At 50.9% G+C, this 19,704-nt stretch overlaps 7 protein-coding genes across 7 annotated transcripts, besides 1 other annotated feature; 3 read left to right on the plus strand and 4 right to left on the minus strand.

Moving 5' to 3' along the window:
* Positions 1–646: 646 nt before the first annotated feature.
* On the plus strand, positions 647–1,152 carry NFIA_099220 (uncharacterized protein; the record flags this gene model as incomplete). The annotated part of the gene is made up of 2 exons (XM_001262184.1): positions 647–707; positions 806–1,152. The coding sequence occupies 2 exons, from the start codon at positions 647–649 to the stop codon at positions 1,150–1,152; spliced, it is 408 nt and encodes a 135-aa protein (XP_001262185.1).
* Positions 1,153–2,499: 1,347 nt separating this feature from the next.
* Positions 2,500–3,710, plus strand: axeA (putative acetyl xylan esterase; the record flags this gene model as incomplete). Its single annotated transcript, XM_001262185.1, has 3 exons — positions 2,500–2,707; positions 2,761–3,017; positions 3,069–3,710. 3 exons carry the CDS (start codon positions 2,500–2,502, stop codon positions 3,708–3,710), a joined length of 1,107 nt encoding a protein of 368 aa, XP_001262186.1.
* Positions 3,711–3,794: 84 nt separating this feature from the next.
* Positions 3,795–5,603, minus strand: NFIA_099240 (putative amino acid permease; the record flags this gene model as incomplete). Its single annotated transcript, XM_001262186.1, has 5 exons — positions 3,795–4,591; positions 4,636–5,013; positions 5,062–5,258; positions 5,311–5,381; positions 5,433–5,603. The coding sequence occupies 5 exons, from the start codon at positions 5,601–5,603 to the stop codon at positions 3,795–3,797; spliced, it is 1,614 nt and encodes a 537-aa protein (XP_001262187.1).
* A 3,058-nt stretch (positions 5,604–8,661) lies between these two features.
* On the minus strand, positions 8,662–9,579 carry NFIA_099250 (SDR family oxidoreductase; the record flags this gene model as incomplete). Its single annotated transcript, XM_001262187.1, has 1 exon — positions 8,662–9,579. The coding sequence occupies one exon, from the start codon at positions 9,577–9,579 to the stop codon at positions 8,662–8,664; it is 918 nt and encodes a 305-aa protein (XP_001262188.1).
* A 1,628-nt stretch (positions 9,580–11,207) lies between these two features.
* Positions 11,208–14,062, minus strand: NFIA_099260 (uncharacterized protein; the record flags this gene model as incomplete). The annotated part of the gene is made up of 2 exons (XM_001262188.1): positions 11,208–13,897; positions 13,981–14,062. 2 exons carry the CDS (start codon positions 14,060–14,062, stop codon positions 11,208–11,210), a joined length of 2,772 nt encoding a protein of 923 aa, XP_001262189.1.
* Positions 12,696–12,720: a microsatellite.
* Positions 14,063–14,670: 608 nt separating the features above from the next.
* NFIA_099270 (putative monooxygenase) lies at positions 14,671–17,497 on the plus strand (the record flags this gene model as incomplete). The annotated part of the gene is made up of 5 exons (XM_001262189.1): positions 14,671–15,064; positions 15,113–15,715; positions 15,835–16,055; positions 16,116–16,482; positions 16,647–17,497. The coding sequence occupies 5 exons, from the start codon at positions 14,671–14,673 to the stop codon at positions 17,495–17,497; spliced, it is 2,436 nt and encodes an 811-aa protein (XP_001262190.1).
* Positions 17,498–18,033: 536 nt separating this feature from the next.
* NFIA_099280 (fumarylacetoacetate hydrolase family protein) lies at positions 18,034–19,146 on the minus strand (the record flags this gene model as incomplete). The annotated part of the gene is made up of 5 exons (XM_001262190.1): positions 18,034–18,209; positions 18,277–18,604; positions 18,678–18,791; positions 18,843–18,923; positions 18,982–19,146. 5 exons carry the CDS (start codon positions 19,144–19,146, stop codon positions 18,034–18,036), a joined length of 864 nt encoding a protein of 287 aa, XP_001262191.1.
* Positions 19,147–19,704: the final 558 nt, after the last annotated feature.

Consider the following 19,704-nt stretch of genomic DNA (forward strand, 5'->3'; position numbering starts at 1 on the left):
TTGCTTATTCTGGTCAGCATTAGTATCTACAACAAGGCATACAGAATGCTGTAGTTTACATGGATGTAACCATAGGAGAACCATGGTGTTATCTGAGTAGTAATACAGCACCATTCTTCTGACTTTCTTGATCAAAGTGTGAGTGAGAGAACTACTGGAAGCCACTGTTGCAGCACTGATAAGAACTGGTCATCCACTTGAAAGCTGTTGAAGGATGGAGGCTGGCCAGCCTATGGCTTGGACGTGTATCTTTTTCTGCTATATAGCAACCATCAGTCTGCCACTAAGCCGCTCATCATAATCATCTGGAAGGCAAAAATTAATTGCTCGCTAGGACGGCATTTACCGCGGGGAAATCTCACAGCTGAACCGATAGTGCCATTTACGGAGCAATGAGATATAAATAGCTCCACAAGTTAAAGGGTCATAGCGAACCATTTTCTGGAATATCCCACTCATAACCAGGGAAATTGCCCAGTCCAGGTCTCCTCACTTGAATATAAACCTATCTAGGTATCCGCATTGCAGGACACGGACTATCACGTCAATCGCAATACATATGTCAGCACATTATCGAAGAGTCATGTAGAGGAGTAGACCGTCCTAGTGTTGAGCCTTGGCTTGCTACCTGAAGTCTACGGTTGATATGACCCCCGCGCCAAGCATCAGCCCCCTTGACGTGGTCGCAACGCGCGAGTCTCCCGTCTGTATCCTTGCCTTCTTCCACAGAGGACCCGAAAGCACATAATATCAGATAGGAGCAATATTGCAGCTCGATTCTCGCTATGACTACCAGAAATCTCAGTTAAAACCTGGCGTGACGTGGTCTTCGATCAGTATGCCGCTGACTTTGACGTTGACGTTCCATTCCCCGTTCGCTATCTGATCAACGCCGACGTGTGGAAGAAAGATATTTTTATCGAAATTCCAACCAAAATCCCCGTCGAGACCTTGCGCCGCTCCGTGTTGACTTTCGTCTGCGCAAAGCGCCTTGACTCTGACCCGGCTTACCGAGACGAGAACATCTCCGTTAGAGCACGTGTATCTTATCTCGAAAGACAAGCCCAAAAAGCTAACAAGCAACTGGATGATGCGGGATCCGAATCCCAGGATCCTCCTAACGTCGCTGGTGATGCTCAGGATAGTCACTAGAGTGTGGGATCTGTCGTATACGTTGACGGGGACTGGTAAACCACATTTATCGGCACACTACCGTATTTGTCAGCAACAGGTCCAGCTCCTGTATGATACTTGGCACAAACGTTGGGGCCAAACTGTCCAAATAGTCCGATAAAAGTTTCGCTATGGTATCCTTAGTCTACGCTGCCTGGCGAAGTAACCACCTTTCGGGAACTCAAGACGGTCGAAATCCATGTCTTGGGACGTTTGCGCTGCATGCTTCTATTTAGCATATGGGGGTAAACCTCTTGTGCCTATAAAACACAGGAAAGACGGTCATATTGTGTATTAGTCGACAATGATTGATCAGAGCCGTCGATCGCTCTAATAGTGGATACACAGTATGAATATAGATATGCATGTTTAGGTTGTATGGGTGGACCGTCCGCTGTAATTAAGCCAGACCAACCTAGATTTACAGTGCTGGGAAGCTTAACTTTCTATTTGGGCTGAGATCGCCTCCGGGACAAGAAAGCTTAATGACTCTGGCAATATTCGGGTTATGCATAACATATCGTAACAGGTCATTTGGCCAATGCTTTCACAACTGGAGATCTGCACGATGATGACGCAGTTGGGAGTAACCCTGGACAAACCAGAAGGAAATGGTGATAAACGTCAGCCTTAACGGACCAAACACTTCTGCATCTGGCATGAGGGTGGAAGATAGAACAACCTCCATGCAATTCCTGAGCACCAATCTTGGGGCCACTCCAGGTCACAGGGTATTCAATGTAAACTCTCCATATAGTCCTGCCCAACGAGGAGACATGAGCATGCCGAGTACCGGCACTAAGTGGTATATGCATCAACAAGGGCAGTTCTTCACGAGCCCTACCGCGTGTTTTCCTTGGCTTCTTGACTTGAGTTTAATCGGGTGGATCTGCAAGGTAACTGTACATTACCCAGGAGGTAGGCAATTTTCCCACTGGCGGGCTACTTTTCGCACATTAACCTTATTGCACTGACGATTCAGGAACTCCGGCCCGAAGACCGATTTCCCGCTGCAGAACCCACGCAGGCTGTTTTGGATAAATAAGCTTCTTCACGGCCAATCTGCAGAATGGGTGCCGCGTGGAATGCGGGGAAAGGCCGCTATTCCTGTGCTAAGCAATACCAGTGTTTGAGGAGGTCTCACCTGTCAGTCCTCCTTTTGTCCGATTGCTGTAGAATAGATTTTAGCCAAAATTGCTTGCCCTGCTAGGATTAAAACCCGGATAATCAGGTTCGTATGATAAAACCCAGCCAGCCCATCGACCTGAGTGTATTATGTTTCTTGACCACTGCTTGAACGGAATTACCTGTCTTCTGAACGACACCATGAGAGCTCTATCTGTTTTCTTTGCACTATTTTGTTTCCTGGCCCTATCGTCCGCCTCACCGGGGCAAGATGTAGTCAAGCGAGTCACCAGCGGATCGCTTCAGCAAGTGACTAACTTCGGATCTAACCCCTCTGGCACGCTCATGTACATATATGTGCCTAAGAACCTAGCCACTAAGCCTGGAATTGTCGTAGCTATCCATTACTGTAGGTGGAGCACAATTAATGCAACTAGGTGCCAAAGTCGCTGACACTATCAGGCACCGGAACCGCACAAGCATACTACACAGGATCCCCCTATGCACAGCTGGCCGAGCAGTATGGCTTCATCGTCATCTACCCTCAGAGTCCCTATAGCGGTACCTGCTGGGACGTCAGCTCCCAATCCGCCCTGACCCACAATGGCGGCGGCGACAGCAATTCAATCGCCAACATGGTTACCTGGACCATCAGCCAATACAACGCCGATACCAGCAAGGTCTTCGTGACTGGGTCCAGCTCTGGAGCCATGATGACTGTGAGCATCACGCTAAAATCAAAGTAAATTGCACACTAACCGAAATGACAGAATGTCATGGCCGCCACATACCCCGAACTCTTCGCCGCCGCAACAGTCTACTCCGGCGTCTCCGCCGGCTGTTTCTACTCCTCCTCCAACCAAGTCGACGCCTGGAACAGCAGCTGCGCCCAGGGCAACGTCATCAGCACCCCAGAGGTCTGGGGCGGCATCGCCAAAGCAATGTACCCGGGGTATACCGGCCCGCGTCCCCGCATGCAGATTTACCACGGCAGCACAGACACGACGCTCTACCCGCAGAATTACTACGAAACCTGCAAGCAGTGGGCGGGTGTCTTCGGGTACAACTATAACTCGCCGCAGTCGACACAGAGCAATACCCCGCAGGCGAACTACCAGACTACCATCTGGGGGCCAAATCTGCAGGGGATCTTTGCAACGGGCGTCGGACATACAGTTCCTATTCATGGGGAGCAGGATATGGAGTGGTTTGGGTTTGCGGGGGGTTCGTCGACGACTACTACGCAGCCTACTACGACGAGCACGACGACATCGTCTGGGGGGTCGTCGACCGGCACTGGTGTTGCGGCGCACTGGGGTCAATGTGGAGGGAATGGGTGGACGGGGCCTACGGTGTGTGCGAGTGGGTATACCTGCACGGTGGTCAATGCCTGGTATTCCCAGTGTTTGTAGTATTGTACTACATGTTATGCCTGATATCCGTGCCATCTGGAAGAGCCAGCTCGAGGACGGATATATTCAGAACTAATGAGGTTACTACATTTCGCGAGCACCCTGTGTTAACAACTCCTTCAACGGCCCTGTAAACCTCCGTCTCCCTCTTACAGCCCAATCACAAATCAACAGGACGCTCACCCCGAGAAACACCGGCCCGCTGTAATTCATATTGGTTGCCGTTACAGGAATCTCGGTCGGAAATGACACGAAAGTGCAAATGAAGATACCAAAGACGATAGCATAGATGTTGATCGCCAGACCCCATCGGCCAAGAGCAAATGGGCCGAACGCAATCGGCTCCTTCCGGATACGCTTCCGGGCCATCATGGCCACGGGGATGATGTATGAGATGAAAAGCGAGCTGGTGGTGAGCGCGAGGATAGCGCTGAGGGCGGTGGTTGAAGCGATGTTGACGAGGGAGAGCAGGATTACGGTGAAGCAGACGAGGCAGATGGCGCGGAGGGGGATGTGGTATTTGCCATCTACGTGAGCAAAGAACTTGGAATAGGGTAGGCCTCCGTCGCGGGCAAAAGCCCATGTGAGGCGGGAGACGGATGCGACGACTGCGATGTTGGAGACGAAGCCGATAAGGGTGATGGCGGATTGCATTGCTGTTGTTGCGTGGACGGAGCCGGTGGCCTGGTAGAACATGGCGATGATGGGGAAGCCGGTTGGAGAGTTCAAGATTGCGTGAATGTCTCCGATGCAGAACAGCATGACCAAAATGAAACTGAATGCTAGAGTGCCGTTGATAACAATGGTTTGGATGAGGATGCGAGGGATCACGGTGGCCGGGTTGTGGACTTCTTCGCTCATGTGGATGGCTCCGTCGAATCCTGCATATGTCAGTGGAAGTTCATATCAGTAATGAATGTCTTACCAGTAAAGCAATATGTGACAGTCAACATTCCCAGACACCAGGAGACTCCATCGCTACTCCATCCGCCTTGATTCAACAGCTCCGTGAAAACAAACTCAGGCGTACTCCGGGGAGACAACAGAACCAGAGGAACGATCAGAACAATGAAGAATACGACATGCATGAGGCCGCCTAACAGCTGAAGCAAAGGCAAGATTCGAACGGCGAAGACGTTGATGCTCAGCGAGAAGAGCATCACCGCCCACATGAGCAAGGTCCCATGCCATCGTTGCGGTTCATACTCCGGACGGTTCAGGATGATAAGGCCTTGGATTTGCGTGGCCACGAGGAAGCTGATACTGGTGACGGCAGCCTGCCATCCAAATACCGTGATCCAACCTGCGTAATAAGTCAGTGATTATCAGACTGCTTTTGCTTGATTCGTACCTTGCATCCAAGTGCTGAATGCTCTGATTCTCGGCGGCGCCAGCAGCGCGGTCCAGTGGTACTGTGCTCCCGCAAGTGGGCAGATGGATGCCATTTCGCCCAGCGACAAGGCCAGTGCCATCGTTCCTGTCATTGATAGCAACATCCCCCAAACTAAAGCCGCAGGACCTCCGTTCATCAAACCTGGAGCGAATCCACTAGATAAAGACAAATTACTGGCAGCTCAGGCATAGGTGACTGCTGACGTACCTGGCGATGGACTCCCATGATGCTAACAATGTGACTGACAAGGCCAGGATGGAGAGCGAGCCGAATTTTCTCTAGTATCAAATTAGCAACGATAACTTCCAGCGTGAAATGCTCATTCGTACCTCCATGCGTTGCTTTCCATTGGTATTGTTCGACGACGTGCATCCCCCGCCACTGGCACTGTTGCGAAAGGCCTTCCTGTCGCTCGTTTCATGTTGGTTTCTCAGCTCCAGTGCATATTCACGGGCGACTTTCGTCCCAAAGGGTGACAGCTCAATTGTATCCCCCGGCATAATGACTCCTAAATTTCATCGGACCTTCGAGGTAATCAACTTGAAGCAGGAGTAATGCATATGTACATCACAAACAAGGATGAGGGATAATCAGGGGAAATGCATTCCACGTAAAGATGGCCGGCAAAAGAAAGGAAAGTAATTTCAGCCGAAGTCTACTGTAATTTGGTTGGTTCAAAGGGAGGACACCATTAATTAGTTTGTTAAGGCTCCTTGAGGCCTTCCGGAGATACCCATGTCTGTCAAGCTTTAGACTGGTGCTGTTAGAGTTTGAAATGTCCTGTGCGATACGCAGCTGGTAATATTAACGAAACAGGATGCAAGTATGGTTCTGTCAAGCCATATCATTTTAATTGACTTTCTCGTAAGCCTGTCAAATGTGCTTAGCCCACGTTTGCATTGTATTAATCAAAAGGCCCAACCAATTGTTGGTTGAGGACTGAGTGGAAGTGTGAGCACGCTTACAGATACCTCTTAGAATAGGCTGTCCAGACTGTCAGAGATTGGCTCGTGTCAAATACAAAGCTTGTCCAGATGCACGATGTAACGTCGACTGCGTAGGCGCATCCTTTGGTTTGTGGACACGGCCGAGGTCCGGCGGACTCCAGACCAATCCCAGGCAGTAGAACGTGCCACTAAAAGTAGATTAAAGCTTCAAGGATAAGCATTGGCAAAGAATCTGTGAAATGTACAGAAGGGGTTAGTTTGGAGCCAAGTTCGACATACTCTACATTATTGATTGGGCCGTGCTTTCATGACTCTCCCTATTGTTATCGGCCTCTCCAGACCAATCAGACATGCCACGGACTACTGACTATTTCGCTGGTGCTGTCAGTGCGCTGTGATATCCTTCCGGTTTTGCATATATTTCTCCGCTGATGGTCGGCTTGCATATGTGCTTCATAAACTGACATGGCAGGCACATTACCACCATTGTTCCCCTTCTCAGTTGAAGACCACAGTGGGTATGTCGCTGTCACTGTCTATACTTTGCTAAGTTTGACTGTGACCACTGTCTTTGTGCGACTTTTTACAAGATGGTATATCGCAAGGGATGTCTACTCGGATGATATCTTGCTCGCAGGCGCCACGGTATGATCGTCCCCTTGCCACGGCTTATTCCTGCAAGGTCTAACTTTGATCGCGTATAACAGGGACTAGGAATTCTCCAGAGCGCGTTTGTTCAACTATCCATTGATCATGGTCTCGGCAAGAAGATACGCGTGGTTTCGACCAACGACTTGACGTCCTTCGATAAGGTGGCGATTCATCCAAATAGCAAAGGTGTTCCATGAAGCCGACTAATAGCTCCCCAGTACATGTACGGAACGCAAATCCTCCTGCTTGCAACTGTCGCCTGCAGTAAATTCTCCGTGGCGCTGCTTTTCCGCAGTTTGACAGCCCAGGGCAACGTCCTAAGGCTTAGCCAGGGCTTGATGGTGGTAATTGGGTTATGGACATCTTCCTCGATCGTGGCTCTGGCATTCCAATGCTCTCTGCCTCATCCGTGGGACATCACAGGCAGTTGTGTCAACCGAGTGAGTGGGAATCATACCACGTAAACGCTCGAATGGATACTGAGAACCAATTCAGGAAGCGCTCTCAAACTACATCTGGACTATGAATATACTCTCCGACGCAGCACTGGTTTTCCTCCCGTGTGTCGTCCTCCAGAAAGTCCAGATCAGCGCGTTGAAACGGCTACGGATCATGGCCATGCTCGCCACTCGGTTGATGTACGCAACGCAGTCTCTAACTCCGCTTAGCCCCTGAAGCTGACAGTATCCAGTGTATGTGTGGCAACCGGGATCCAAATGCACTACGTGAATATTGCGGTTAGTTCGCCTGACCGGACATGTGAGTATATCTATCCGCTCTATCTGTATACCTGGCACATATTGATCATGGATAGGGGCGAACATCAACTCCACGATATGGGCTCAGTAAGTAACAAGACCCGACACCGTGGCGAGACCGCAATCTAACCGGAGCAGAGTAATGATGAACCTCAGCATCATCACCACAGCCATCCCATCGCTCGGCCGCCTCATGATCGAACTCCAACCGAGTCACAATGCATTCGCTATTACAGAGCGTCATGGCTTCTCGGGTGACAAATATGCCATTTCATCGGTTTCGGGCCACTTTGTACGCGATCATACTATCAATGAGGGCTAGGATCTCGTGCATCGGTACATGGGCAACGTCAAAAACATAGAGACGATTCTGAAAGTACCGAGGGTCTAGTTGGTGGCGCAACGGAGGGAAATAAGATTACAAAAACAGTGTATTTTGAGGTCAAGTGAGACATAGGTTTATGTACCCTAATATCTTAATGCTGAGTGTCCTTCTATCAGAGACGCATATTAGCCAGCTGCAGCAACAGTGGTCAGTCAGCTTTTCTGCTGGTACACGGGCTGTCCACTAGTGAGACTATTGATGCAGGTAAAAGACATACCTTCTGGAGTGTTGTACGCCTTGGAACGTGGCCAATGGCTATTGACCGACCAGCCGATGAATCCTATGCATTAGCCGCGGATCAATCTTCCAAGCCAATATAAAATTCGCAGACCGCACCGAATACTGGTCAATGGCCCCGTGATGCCATATAGTTCATTGAAACCCTGCTTCGATTATTGACTCTTTTAAAGCCACAGTTCAACCGCTTTCACTCATGCATAAACCCGGGAGTACTTCCTCCCTTTGATGACGACGATTAAGGTGGAGAAAAGGGGCTCACCATAGAGGCAAACGTATTGGGTGTTGAAGTTGAAGTTGGGTTTTCATAGATCTGCATTTGTCCATGGGCGCTGTCGAGTAAAGAAAGACGACTCGAAGAGCATATAACCCGTAGCTGGGGATTTCATGGTATGATTGCTAAAAATGCAAGAAATATAGAGACATGTGATGTATTATTTCAAGAATAGAGTAGGCCGGCGAGGTCTCTACAGGGGGACAGTTTGCTTTCTTCTACTATTGATTAACTGGACAGTCGCCATCGAAATGTAATTGAGCTACTTCCCTGGTCTAATTGACTACAAACATTTGGCTCCCCAAATTACTCTGCCTGAGACTTCATAAAGTCAACAATAGCCGGGATGTCTTCTATCAACGTCGCCCCCTCAGGAGTCCAACCCAACCGCTCTCTCGTCTTCGCGCTCGAGGCAACATTATCAGCCACGGCACCAAACCAGAACCAACCGAAATGCTCTTCTGCCTTCTCCGGCGGGATGCTGACAACAGGAATATCCAGCTGCTTCCCAACTGCAATCGCAATCTCCTTCGTCGGCACAGCCTCCTCACCCACTGCATGGAAGACCGACCCAGGTGTGGCCTTCTCCGCCGCCAGCCGGAACAGCCTCGCCGCGTCGTCCCGGTGACCGGCACACCAGCGGTTCTGCCCATCGCCAAGATACACTGCGACACCTTTCTGCAGCGCAACGCTCACAAACGAACCCGTGAAGCCCGAGAATCCGAGGCCATGTGTCGTAGGCGGGAGCCGCACAACGCTAGCCCGCACACCCTGCTTCGCAAAGTCAAGACACACCTTCTCCGAGGCGCCGCGGGCCGCAGCCATCGTGTTGGTCATGTCGGGGGCATCGTCCTCGTCGCCTAGCTTGCCGCGTGGGAGCAGCATCGTGCCGGAGGTGATGACCAGGGCGCGTTCTCCGCCTGCAGCGGCAAGGGAGGACCCCATGGCGTTAATGGCGGCGCGGTCCGTGGCGCAGGAGCCGGCGTAGTCAGCGAAGTCGTGGACAAAGGCGAGGTGGATGACAGCGTCACATTCGGAGGCGGCTTTTTTGAGGACATCCAGCTGTTCAATGGTACCGTGTAGGGCCTCGGCGCCTTGGTTTTCAAGTTGCTTGATTCCGCTCTCGCTGCGAGTCAGGCCGAGGACTTTGTGTCCTGCAGAGAGGAGCTCTTTGACGACGGCTGAGCCGACGAAGCCGGTGGAGCCAGTGACGAAGACACGCATGGTGAAGTGAAATGGAATAGGAATTTGAATGTGATAGAAAGATTTCTGTTCTAAAACGATCGCGGTGATTCGTAGAAGGTGTACTTGCTTCGTCCCTGGGGTTTTCCTGGCAATTTATATGTCTATCGCTTGTACGCCGTCTCTAGTAGTTATGGATATCATTGTATTCATATGCGACTGCATACAAGCCTGACCCGCCCTGATTGGTCAATGGTGACCTGACTGGGCCGACATGTCTACTATGGTAGCCAGTGGCGCCCAATCATCAGAGCCCAATTCCGAGCAGAGGCTAGGACGTCCAGATTAGCTTAAGTTTAGACAGGCGGAGATACGGATGAGAAGCGTCGGAGATAGCATTGAGCCTAAAAGCCGTCTCACGGCCGTTTACGACACGAGTCCTGTCCACAGCGCATCAGGAAGTCAACATTCCTACGTGCGCTAAATTTATCGGCCAGCCGTCCTCCATCCAGATCAATTATGAATTCGCGTCTCTCAGCTGTCGGAAAGAAGAATGACTTCAAGCGCAAATTGCAGCTTAGCTGCCGAAACTGCAAATTGCAAAAATTGAGTCAGTCGAGACGCACGCTCACTGCGGATGGCCATCAAGCTGAATTTGGGGGCTTTACTTCGTAGTCTTGGGTGACTGGCCCTCGAAGGCGCCCGCCAACTGGTCTCCTCCGCGCGCGCGGTCCACTGCTCTGGAGTTTGCCATGCTATTCCTGCACCTACCCAGCCATCTTTAAGTCTGGAGCCATCTGACTAACTATAGCATGAGCCTAGGTATACATCTTTCAGCAGCTTCAGTCACTTTACTAAGAGAGGAAACTATTATAGTGCCTGGGAAAGTACTTAGATGTACCTCTACCACCTCCTCAAAACCTGCTGATGGATTAGTTCCTATCATGCTTGCAAGGTTGCGGGCGAGGTGCTATCCTAGAGTCCAAGGGCCCTGAGCGTTATTTAACACAGCCCAGTTATGGTCATTGGTTAGTTGTTCTCCTAGTTACGTGTGGAGATATCTTTCTCTGAAGCTGACTGGGAGGATCAGCTTCGCCGGATGATTTCTGGTAAGGCCTAGTAGCCTAGCAGCATAGCCTTGCTGTTATGGATCTAGCATTACCTCTGCTGGTTTGAGGGCTGCTTCTCATAGTAATAGCCCAACTAGTGTTGACTGCATTATTCCTGTAATCACTCCTGCTTGTTGATTTACTAGTTGCTAGATGCCTATCAGGTGCTCTTTCTGCCCTTGCCACCAGGTTGAAGAGCATCCAAAACAATCATGCGCACCCAGGTTTATTAGTACATGCGTATTAATGTGCCGTCCGAGACTCCTCCTAGCAGCGTCTAAGGTCCCATCTATCAACAGAAATGGTTCGTTCCTTTGGTTCTTCTAACAATTCCGTTATTCGAGGTAGTCCCGCTCGTAGCCATGTTTCTGCCATTCAAAGCAGAAGGAGGAAGTACATCACTATCGGAACTTGCGCACGTCACAGTTATCCCAGTTGACCCCTAATATCCATTCTCCATTGGCTTCTCCAGCATCTGAATGCATTTTTTTAAGTGCCCTATTATACCACGGATCGACGAATGTCGGTCGATGCTACGCTCCTGCCATACCCACGCCTCGTCTATCGGTACCAGGGCTCGCCGGTTTCAGGATTGCGGAAATAATGCTCTTCCTCGTTATGGTGCAGATAAACAATGGGCCAGTCCGTTCCTACGCCACAGACACGACTTGCCCATTTTGTATTTTCATAACAGCTTGAAGACACTTTGTCCTGTTCCCACCAGCGCTTAAGATACGTCCTTGAGCAGTAGCGAGGGACTTGGAGCTCGGGTTCATCGACCCAGCGGCCCCTCGACAGATCGTAGACATGGCACCTATAGAGATAAAGGTCGTATCCGAAACAGTCAAGCGCATATCTGTTCGGGTCCAGCTCGTCAAAGCATGTATCCTCATCGGGATCATAATCCTCATTGCAGGTGCACCTGGGTGGAGATATGGGCAAACAGTACCCCAAGGAAATCCAGTTCTTGCGTCTCACGTCCGGCCGATCTTTCACCGTAAATGTCGCTCCATGTTCTTCAGTGAAACAGAACGAGTCGGAACCACAGGTTTGGTAGTTGTACGATTTGGAGCAGGACGGGACACAACGCTCCTTTTTAACTACCTCTCCCTTCTGGCATACCTCGATTTTCGCGCAGACGAGTGGACCAGGGCAAAAATTGCCTGACTCGCATTTTGTTCCTCTCAAACTTCCGGCCGGGATACCTTTGTCATGGATATCGTTTGATGGGTCGTCGATAGCGTGGTAGTCATGTGGGCTGGGGATTGGGTCATTGTCATTAACATCAACCTGGAATGGTGCGGTAGCATTGGAGTCGGAGCTAGAGCTGGCTGTCGAGTTTGACGTCGCGACGCAGAGCGCAGGATTGTGCCATGCTGCCTCAGCCGCATACGTCCAGAGATTGGTATAATTGTACCAGGTCTTGGGTGTAAAGAAGATCCTGCAGTCGGCTGCTTCATAAAGGAATTGAAGCGGGATGTCACTGCTATTGCGACGGATCTGGTCTCGCAGATTGACACTAGCGCTGGACATAAAGAAATCAATTCCCCGGGTTGGGAGGACTCTGCGAGTGGAATTGTCCACTTGCCGTGCACGGTGGATGTCCCGATCCATCTTGTCTGTCCCGTATAATGCTGCCCCACGCGTTCCACTGGGGGCCTGCATGGGGGTATAATTTGGGCGGCCGCCTGCTACAACAGTGCGCACTTTGGCTTCGTGGTGCATCAGCTCCATAAAGAGGGCACAGGCAGACGAGCAGAGGCCATCACTAAGTATGATTATGTCCTCCGCAGGATAGGGCTGTGGCTCGTCTATGTCTTCAATAGTGATGCTTGCTGCCTCTTCGGTGAATACTGTGCTTGTAAGGTTGTATAGCTCCGTCTTGGAATAGTCGTCTCCGTGATACGAGGCTGCTGGACGGAAGTATTCCTCCCATGACGTGAACTCACGGCCCGTGTCTGCGTCCAACCGACTGGTCAACACCCATTCGTTGGTGAGGAGATGGTAATAGAGGCTCTGATTGGGTGTGAGCGTCTCCCAGTAGGGTGTCAGAGCCGCACCCAGAGCCGCACCCATTGGATGAACCCGCCTACGGCTTCCTGCGAACGGGGGGATGGAAGGGAAGAACAATTTGAAGATCTCAATGGCCAGCAAGGGCTGTCCACCCATGTTTTGCTGCACGTCGATGACTATCCGCTTCAGACCCGCCTCCTTGCTGCGTTTGAGGAACTCCTTGACTGTCTGGACGAAGGCCGCTGCATCAACTTCGCCGTATGAGGCAAAATGGGGGATGCTGAGAACAGCCAACGAGGGCGCCGTCAAAAAGTACCCTCTCAGCAGACCGTTATCACTGATGGAAGTGCCTTGCTGGCTGACATCAGCCTCGGACGGATATGCTCTGTCCCATGTGGGAGGATCCGGGGCTGCTGTCGAAGTAGTCTCTGGGGGTTGCTGTGAGGATAACTGCTGCAAAGCTTCCTCATACGATGCCGGATAAAGACCCAAGACAAAGAAGTTATAAATGTCACCTCCAGTCTGTACCGGTCCAGTGTACCCTGGGCTAAGATACATAGCCTGCCACGGGACGGGATCGCGCACTGTGCCGTTCTCAAAGGTGATGGTGATTGTGTCGCCTGGGTAGAATGAAACACCTCCATAGAAGACCTCCAGGTATCCCTGGGCATCTAATGCGCCACTCCGCATCAACATGTTCCAATCTGCATGAGGCTCGAGTTTCCCTACAGAATTTCGTGCCGCAAACCCTGTGAGATACTTGACAGCCTCCTCGCCGTTTATGGTGGCAATGGCCGATGGTTGCCATGGTAGTCCCGTTGTCTCATTGGCGAGCAGTTCACCCGCGATGTACACCTTGGGCAGCTCAATCCCGTCCAGCGACACAGATACAAGATCATATGGGGAACCAAAGGCAAAGGCTGACAGGATGCCCCCACTCATACCAAGATGGTCATCATGGGCAGCATTAAGCAGTTGTTTAAGCGCGGCTTCAAACGCATACTCATTCTGGAAGACCCCATTGTCGATACTGCTCTGGATCCGAGATATACCGGCCACGAGATCGACCGCTGGCTGCTGGTAGGTAGGCGGCGGGTTGGCAAGGTAGGCAAGGGGACTATGAAACTGAATCGTGTCGTTGAGATACTTGAGGAGACGACTGGCAACTTCAGGATGGAAGGGGACGCTTCTCAGACAGTTGTACGCTTGGGTCGCGTTGAAGATGGTGAAGGCAGCGTCTATAAGAGAGAAAATGGTCAGCGAGGGGCGACGAGCTCAGGAGCGCTTGGGGTATACGTGCCCTCATGGTTGACAATGTCACCGCAAGCAGTGGAAGGAGACGCAGCCGACGCCAGCACTACAGCTTGCACGATCAGCAGAAGCAGGTTAGTATTTCCTTGCATCTTGACTCTGTTGAGCCACTGACTCCTTACCACCACCGGTCTCCTGTAGGTATTTATGCCAGCACTTCGCCGCCCTCACTGTCCGAGTAGACATGCGTGTGACCCAAGACATTCAGCCTTCTCTTGGCTGCAGAATAAGCAGAGTCACAACCTATCAAGCCTCGCCGGACCGACTTCGAAATTAAGATCTGCGACGGGTACCTGCTCTGACGGCATTTCTGGCTAGCTTTATCCCGCCTCATTATGGACGATTCCATCCTCTCAATTGGGCTGACACCAACTATTTTGCATATACGAAGTCATGCTGAGAGAGGCACCCTTTGTTTCCCGGACACCCGCACCATCGATACTGAGTCTGGATGGCGTTTGGGGTTGATTTCTTCTTGGCAGCCGCCACAAGGCTGAGACCAGCTTCTTTCTTTCCCAATCTGGTTTGCCCGTTTGACTTTTGAGTTTCGCGGGGTTACTCTGCATGATTGGGTTACATTCTGGCATGCCCACCTCCCTGAACTGATTTATCGAGGCTCTTCCCCGAGCTTGAGGTTGATTTCGACGCCCTCGACACAAATCCCGCTCCCGCCGAGGAATCGTTTCCCGCGACGGTGACCATGACCGCTCTCTCGAAAGCCCGCGCCAAGCTCTCCTGCGACGAGTACACAGTCGGCTGGCTCTGCGTCCTAGACTATGAATACGATGTCTCCACAGCTCTTCTCGACGAAGAGCACGACACCCCATTTAAACCTCATGACGATCCTAGCTCCTACACCGTTGGGCGAATCGGAGGACACAACGTCGTCATTGCCAAATGTACCCGAGCAGGGACAACCAATGCCTCAACAGCCGTTACACACATGCTTCGAACCTTTGACAAAATACGCTTCGGATTGATGGTGGGCATTGGCGGTGGCGCTGCGGATGCCCCTGGATCGCACGACCCGAGGAGGTCAACAACGGATATTCTTCTGGGGGATGTCGTTGTTAGCAAGCCAGAAGGCAATCATGGTGAGTTGCCTTTGGATAATGAGTTGGCCCTAGGCTGATATAATATAGGCGGGATCCTACAGTACGACAAGGGTAGACGAGGACCCGGGAAATTTGAGATTGAGTCGCACTTGAACAGCCCTGGAAACCTACTCATCTCTGCTACCGACAAGCTCTCACGGGATCACAGGTTCAAGAGAGGGAATATGGCGGGGTATATTGAAGAAGCGCAGTTGAAGCTCGAAGCCCTAGGCATGAGCCACTTCAGCTTTCCGGGCCGCCATCATGACCTTCTGTTTGCGACTAGGTACAACCATCCCAACAAGACCGAGAATGACTGTCGGAACTGCGATAGGGCCGAAGTTGTTCGAACATCGGTGCCGCGGAATGACCCAGTTGTCCACTATGGGCTCATTGCATCTGGGAACACTGTGGTTCGGGACGCGCACATGCGGGACACCATGCGACGCGAGCACAAAGTTGTATGCTTTGATATGGAGGCGGCTGGTTTAATGAATAACTTTCCGTGCCTTGTTATCAGAGGCATCTCGGACTATGCTGATACACACAAGAATGATCTATGGCAGCCGTATGCGGCTCTTACAGCGGCTGCGTACGCGAAAGATCTCCTGGCGCTGATTCAGCCGCAGGAGATTGTAGCGCTGGATAAATGTATGTCTATCCTTTGTTTGGGAGGAGTAGGGGCTAGAGAAGATCGGATGTTGGGATATCAGTTGAGTGACAGTTCAAATGTGCTCGGAGGCTATGCTAATGAGACACGTGAGGTGCAGTAACTGATAGGCTTGATCAAATTAATGGAGTGCTTGACAGTAGCTACCGCAAGAAGATCTTGGATTGGATCACTCCTCTTGATTTCCACGATGAACAGCAGAGGGTCTATGTGGATAGCGTGCCCACGGGGGAGTGGCTGATCAACTCAGATGTGTTTGAGTATTGGGCCGATGGGGCTCGTTGTCAGCTTCGATGTCATGGAGAAGCAGGTACCGGCAAGGTACGTGGTATAACATCGAATTTGACTGCTAAGAATTGAGGATTCTGATCATATTACCAGAGCTATCTTTGCGCTCTGATAGTGCACCATCTACGACTGGATCGCCCCCTCTCGCCAGTCATCCACATCTCCCTGAGTGACCATGAAGACAGTCAAAAGCTCCAGACGGGAGTCAACCTTCTAGGCAGCATGGTGAAGCAACTGCTCCTGTTCAACACCACTCCTGAGAACCCCTGCAAAATACCCACAACACTCAGGAACGCATACGAGAGCCACTGTCGGTCCGAGACGATACTTAAACAGACATTCGAGGCACTGCTAGACGAGCACAAGAGAACATACCTTGTCATTGATGGGCTCGACCTATGTTCCAAAGACGCCCTGACGATTCTAAAGGCGTACCCGCTCGAGCTGATCAGTCAGGATTGTAGACTGAGCCTTCTTACAACCGCCTTTAGTGACCGCCAGGCAGTCATGGAAATTAGCTGCAATGCATGCAACCGGGAGAGGCTTAATGTCTTTTTCAACTGCGCCTGCAACGGCAACGACTATGACCTATGTTTACATTGCAAAGAAGCTGGAATCACGCAGCGCACGTCTTCCCGCCATTTGGCGGGCAAGGGGTGGCATGTGGTGTTCAGGATGCGGTCGGGCTAGCCTGGCGACTCGCCATTCTCACAAAGGTTGACTCCCTGGCGCACTCGCGGACTCTGCGGGAATCTCTTCTTCAGGCCTGGGCGGATGAACGTCGAATGGGCACTGACAATTCCGCCCGGCTAACCTGGCAGAACGGCGAGTTATGCAATAAAGAAGGTTCATGGTCGTTATCAATTCAGCTCGCCTGTCTGAATATTGTCCAGGGGTTTCTAGGGGCACTGGGTATACGTCTGGGGCCGTTTGGAGCAGATAGCCAAGGGTACCGCGGCTGTGTCGGGGGTGGATTCACTACCGAACACGGTGGTGGCATCAAGTTGGGCCAGGTCTACGTGCAGATACGTCTTCCTGATAGTCCAATCCTGAGGGTTGAGCTGTCTGACCAGGCGCTTCGCCGTGTTCCCACCATTCTCACTCTTCTTGTCGTCGCACCCATGCAGTGCCCCGAAATGGAGCAGGAACTAGACGGGCTGCTTCAGGTGCTTCAGCAATCTGGAATAGATCCTTCTGTGTTATCGGAGCAGTCGATTGTGCAGTTCGATTCTTCTAACTCGTTAGATCACCTCTCTGATGCGAGTCGGTGGCCGGTTTGCCGTGTAGCACCTGCGGACCTGCTTATTGGGTACCCCGTCCGTCCAGGATATAACTCCAACCAATTCATGCGTCGTTTGGGTGACACTCGCGCTCGATACGTGATTCTGAGGCCAGATAACATTGTTATTGCCATGAGCAGAGACCTAAGTGGCCTGAAGAATAGCTTGGACGCGCTGGAAAAGACTCTGACCTAAAACTGATTGATTTGATCTGCAAATTTTCCTGTTACTGTCACTGCTTGCTCTTTTGTCTCATTTCATCCTGCTGTACAGTATCTGCAAATTCTGAGATTATAATATACAAGTCATGTTTTGTTTTGCATTTCCCTGAGACTATTCCAGATCTTGTTTACTCGGACACACAGGGGACAGGGCCAGATAGCAACAGAGTGCTACAGATTGACAAGTCTATAGTGCCTTATCAAGATTCCCGACTCACTATAGCGAGCCGTTTACAGCAGTCGACTTCTAGAATGGGAAGTCTTCTTTATTACGTGACGATTAAAAATATACAGATTCGGAACGGAGAAGATAAATCCGCTGAGAGCACCCGGGCGCTCAACCCTTACACCAGCCACAGACTGATCCTATACCACAATTTAGACTTGATCAATTTCCATACAAGGGCCCTAATCATCTCGTAAGAGAAGACATATTAGTACAAGCGTCCACCACTCGAAGCAAAGACCCCAGGTGATGCTAACAGTCTTCAAACAAGGCGAAAGGTCATCTCACAGCATATTATCCTGGCCTTCCTCGAACACAATCCGGTTCTTTAGCACTCCGAGGCCGGTAATCTCAATTTCGACCGAGTCCTTATCTTTGAGAAACTGTCGAGGGGTGTTGAAGGCACCCACACCGGCGGGAGTCCCTGTCATAACAATCGTATACGCCGGAATTGTGGTGCCTAAGCAGAGGATTAAGCCATTCTCCTCAGAGACTTCAATTTAAGGACCGCTAAAAGGGATGCTTACCCTGTGACATCCAACTCAGAATCCTCGCCGGCTCGTGGATCATATCCGTGGCGAGGTGAGAATCCTGTTTGACTTGTCCATTGAGGCGCGTAATCAACCGAGCCGTCTTCTCAACCTTGTGCCACACGGATGGATTAACCAGCGCCGGACCAACCGGCGCAAATCTATCAAAGGCCTTGGCGTAGAAAAATTGCCCGCCGGACTGCTCGGGGAGCTGAAAGAAGCGGCAGGATAAGTCATTCCCAATGGTATAGCCCAGAATACACGAGCCTGCCTCTTCAATGGCGAGGTCTCGACACTCGCGCGAGGTTACGAAGCAGAGCTCGCCCTATTATCCTCGATTATGGGTGTGATCAGACTTTTGTCCAGCAGGCTTTGCAGCAAATGAGGACAGCACTCACCTCCCAGTCTGGTAGATGGGACGCACAGAATCGGTTCATTGCGATTGTCTCGTTGGGACCGGCCAGAGAGGCGGCGGGTTTTGTCCACAACGGTGGATTCGCGGGGACATTCAGCTAATTTCTTATCAGCCTCTGTCTGGGGACCTTGTTTAGTGACCAACTTACATTTGCTTCTTTTGCATGGCTCTTATAATTAAGCCCGACGCAGTAGATCGGCAGATCGTGTGCAGGGACAGGAGGGAGGAGCTGTAGTCGATGTGAGCAGCATTCATCTATAAATATTATCCTTACGGGCATGTAATACCTTGGCAATGGTAGTAAGTGTGCCATTTTTCTTCTCCTTCAGGTCTTCGAATGATAGATGTGCATTGATTGGTGTCCCGATGACGGGCTCCGTAGAGTCGATATCGGCAAAGAACCTGTCTCCCTTCTCGTTTTCAAAGTGGATCAGATACTTGAACTCAGCCATTTGCAGTGTTTTTGTTTCTTCGGTTGTCTCTGTTGTTGAGGCCGGATTTCTCTTGGGGATTTAGGGCGAAGGTTAATGTGAACAGAGAATGCAGGAGATCTCAGGAGGGAAACAAGGTCTTGTGGAAGTATAGAAAAGTGAGATAGTAAAGCTTCAGACAAATCTGGATCTACTAATATAGACGGGGACTATCTTTCCTCGGCTCCTAGTGAAGATAGTCCGTAGAACAGTGGATAGGGTTGAGTTCCCCCGCGGAGGATCTTTGGCGGAGAGTTTAGACCCACGGTTTCTCTGGACTGGAGCCGAACCAGATAATCATAGCAATAGTACCTACCTGGAGTCACTAATTCCGATGTCTCTTTTGTAGTTCTGCTTGTTATTCAAGCGAACGAAGTCGGCGAGTCAATCCTAGTCCAGTGTAATCCATGGATCATCATTACTCGTCAGATTCCCTATGGTCATATAATATCAAGGACGACAATGCGACGATGTGTCATATTTCCTATGTATTTTACGGATATTGTCCCTCACAAATCCTCTGTACGTCAGATGGTCTGC

Source organism: Aspergillus fischeri, genomic scaffold, assembly GCF_000149645.3.
Source record: "Aspergillus fischeri NRRL 181 1099437636262 genomic scaffold, whole genome shotgun sequence".
Lineage (NCBI taxonomy): Eukaryota > Fungi > Ascomycota > Eurotiomycetes > Eurotiales > Aspergillaceae > Aspergillus > Aspergillus fischeri.